The 3,404-nt window shown below is 42.8% G+C and overlaps 1 protein-coding gene across 1 annotated transcript; it reads left to right on the top strand.

The window, feature by feature from the left end:
* The first annotated feature begins 1,522 nt into the window (after positions 1-1,522).
* LOC149306916 (claudin-22-like) lies at positions 1,523-2,212 on the top strand. Its single transcript, XM_089538685.1, has one exon. The coding sequence runs from the start codon at positions 1,523-1,525 to the stop codon at positions 2,210-2,212; it is 690 nt and encodes a 229-aa protein (XP_089394811.1).
* The last annotated feature ends 1,192 nt before the right edge of the window (positions 2,213-3,404 follow it).

The raw sequence follows: 3,404 nt of genomic DNA, 5'->3' as shown, positions 1-3,404 counted from the left end.
TTACGGCGATCCTAAGGCAAACCTATCATGGGTTTTCTTGGCCAGATTTCAATAGAGGAGGTTTACTATTGCTTTCTTCTAAGGAGAGAGTGTGATTTGTCCAAGGTCCCCCAGTGGGTTTCCATGGCTGAAAAGGGATTCGAACCCTGGGCCTTATCCCCACTACAAAAGAAACTGGTTTGCACACTAGTTTGAAGTGGTTTGCACTTGCGCTGAATCCCTGGCGCGGTTTGTCAAGTGGCACTAGACCCATTTAGCACACTTCTTCTGGATTTGCTAAATTCCCCATGTCTTTTGCGATAAATCAATTCAGTGCTAGTGTGAACGGGCTGTGGATCGGAATCGGTTCCCATGGTGTGGTCACCCCTGTGAGGAGACTCCATGTTAAATCGATCCATTGCTGAATGTGAACACGAAGTGGGTTAAACTAAAACAGGAAGATAAATCAAAGGCTTAAATAGTGTGAATGTCTATCCGGTGCTAAATTGCATCATCGATTCGACTCCAAAAACAATCTATTTTGTAGTGTGAATGAGGCCCATATCTCCTGGAATATAGCACTCACTCCACATTGCTTCTCAAGATTTATTCCAAGGAGCTGTTGCTCAAATCACGTCACCACACTGGCTCTCACTTGCAAAACCTAGCAGCCTATTCACCCCAGCATCGTACTTGATACCGAAAGTAGACAGATGAGTAAAAGATGAAGTCAGTAATCCTGCAATAAAGACCGAAAATCCCCCTTCTTTCTTGCAAATCTGCAGACAGAGGAACAGATGGGGAAACAGCAGTAAAAAAAAGGAAGCCAAGCATCACTGTCACATGGCAAGACTGCTAAAGGGGAGCAAGTGATACTTGGGACCCAAAATGCATTTATCTAACATTTGCTGCCAGGAATTTCTTAGCTGTTTGGCTTCCTCTATCAGCATTTAATATCCAAGTACATTACTTTATGGTAAAGCAAGAACAATACTGCAAACCCTGACCCGATGTCAAAGGAGGGCAAAGCGAAAAAAGGTAGGGCATTCCAAAATAAAAGCTACAAACACTCATATGAATATAAACCCATGCTACTTAGTCATGCTCAGAATGGAAGACATTTTGGAATTCCTTAAGGATAGAAGGCCAAAATGTAGGACACGTCCAGGAAAAGGAGGGCGTCCAGTCACCCTGTGCATGAGCCTTCATATCGTTGAATGAAAAACTATGCACAGCATTCTTTGCTGTGTGCAGATACGGCTACATGATTTCATGCATGTCTGTCCATGTGCTGGAAAGAGATGCTATCTCCAGTTCAACAAACATCGACGCTTCTGCTTTTCTAGGGGTTTCAAAAGGTGTTAGAAAGACAACTTGCTTTTAAGGTAAAAGGAGAAAGCCAACCAGTCATGAAAAAGGATCTTGGTCACACCCAGCAGTTATTTAATGCCACCTCTTGCTGCATTGCTCTTTAAACACACGCCTAAAAGCACCAGTGAAAGACCTGCTACTGCAGGAGCGTTTCTAGCCAAGAGGATCTGCGATGGCTTGGCACCACAGCACCATCGTTCAGTTTGTGGGACTGACTCTCTCCTTCCTTGGGTGGGCCTTGTCGTGCGTCACCACTTATGTGCCAGCGTGGAAAAAACGCGGCTTACAACTCAACGATCTCGAAATCTGGACCATGGGCCTCTGGCGGGTCTGCATTGCTCACGAGGGAAAGACCATGGAGTGCAAAAGCCATGACTCTTTCCTAGCCCTACCCTTGGAAATCAAGGTCTCCAGGATCATCATGGTGACCTCCAACGTAATGGGATTTCTTGGGATCATCCTTTCTTTCTCAGGGTCAAACTGTGTGAGGACGAGAGACCAAAACCCAGGATCGACAAAACAACTTTTGGTTGTCGGTGGGATTGTCTTTTGCCTTTCAGGAATGGCAACTCTTGCGCCCGTCTCCTGGACCGCCTACAACATTGTGCAAGAATTTTGGGATAAAACTGTACCACAGATTGTATCAAGATGGGACTTCGGCGATGCTTTATTCTTGGGCTGGTTTTCTGGATTCTTCCTTATATTAGGCGGCTTTATTATCATCTGCTCTGCCTGTTATCCAGTGACCAGGAAGCCACCAAGGCAGTTAGCTGTCCAGCAGAAGCTCAAGAGGCAAACGTCACCCATGCTGCCAAATCATTATCAGAATTCAACGCTGAGGAACGCATACCTTGTTATCTAAGCCTCGTGTTCCCTGAGAATGAGAGACAGAATGAGACCAATGGACTTCTGGAATGGTTTATAACTGGTTGGTTGGATAAGAGATTATAGCTTAGATCTCTTTTGAGGATCCCTTAATTGGAAACTGTGTTATAAAGTAAGCTTGGGTTAGGTCATATAGTATGGCATTTTGGAAGGAAACTGGGTGCATCTTCAGAGGAATGCATAGAAATAAAATGTTTTAAGTGTAACAAATTGACAAAGCATAGTGTGTGTGTGTTGATGGGGAGCCAATAACACCTGTAGGCAAAACATTTACCTGCTTCCTCATTAGTGGGAAATTTGTGGTTAATGGGCATACCTCTGTCCCGAAAAGCAGTTAGGTTAGAAGGACTGTTGGTGTGGAGCCAATGTCAACAGCAAGGTTAACTTTACAACACACTAAATTGCTTTAAAAGGCTATTAAGTGATTATAAAAATACAGATCTTTTCATTATGCAAAGGGATGTTGTAGCACCTTTGAGACTAACTGAAAGAAAAAAATATGTTAGCATGAGTTTTCATAGACCTCAGTCTACTTCTTCAGTAGAATCCAGAAACAGACCTATACAAACCTTTTGTGCATGAGAACTTCAGTTCAAACTATCTTTCCCTATTTGATTTCAGCAAGATATAGACCAGAAATCTCTGGCCTCTGAAACAATCCATTAGTAATAGTGGAGGGGTGATAGGATACCTCTCATCATAAGAATTTCTAAGCCTGATTAAAAGGAAGTACTCTTGTTAGTTATAATCTCAAAATTCAAGTATAAAATTGGCCTCACCTCTATACCAGTCTATAGAGTCCTACCCAGTTTAATGGCCTTACTCCCATGACAAGCACAGTAATCTTGAATGGTCATCGATAAAAAGGCTTGTTCACTGTGCTTATCCACTGAGAAAGGAGAAAAAGCAGAGGTTGTGAGTGCCAGAGAAATCAATCTAAAACAAACATGGAAGTTTCTACACTGCAAAATGCACTTGTCTGTAGGCCTATACATTCCTTCTTTAGATAGATTCAGAAGAGACTGGAGAAGTCGAGGTTACTTACAAAGGTGAATGTACTGAACCAGAGAATTGTCAAATACTGTTACCACAGGTTTGCATCCATCACCTGTAGCAATTACAAAGGAAGGGGAAAGACCGAACAAAAGAATCAAGAAAAGCATTCCAAG

The sequence above is a fragment of the Sceloporus occidentalis genome, unplaced genomic scaffold (genome assembly GCF_023333645.1).
Source record: "Sceloporus occidentalis isolate IW3139 unplaced genomic scaffold, rSceOcc1.0.p SCAF_9, whole genome shotgun sequence".
Lineage (NCBI taxonomy): Eukaryota > Metazoa > Chordata > Lepidosauria > Squamata > Phrynosomatidae > Sceloporus > Sceloporus occidentalis.
This window is presented reverse-complemented; position numbering and strand designations above follow the sequence as displayed.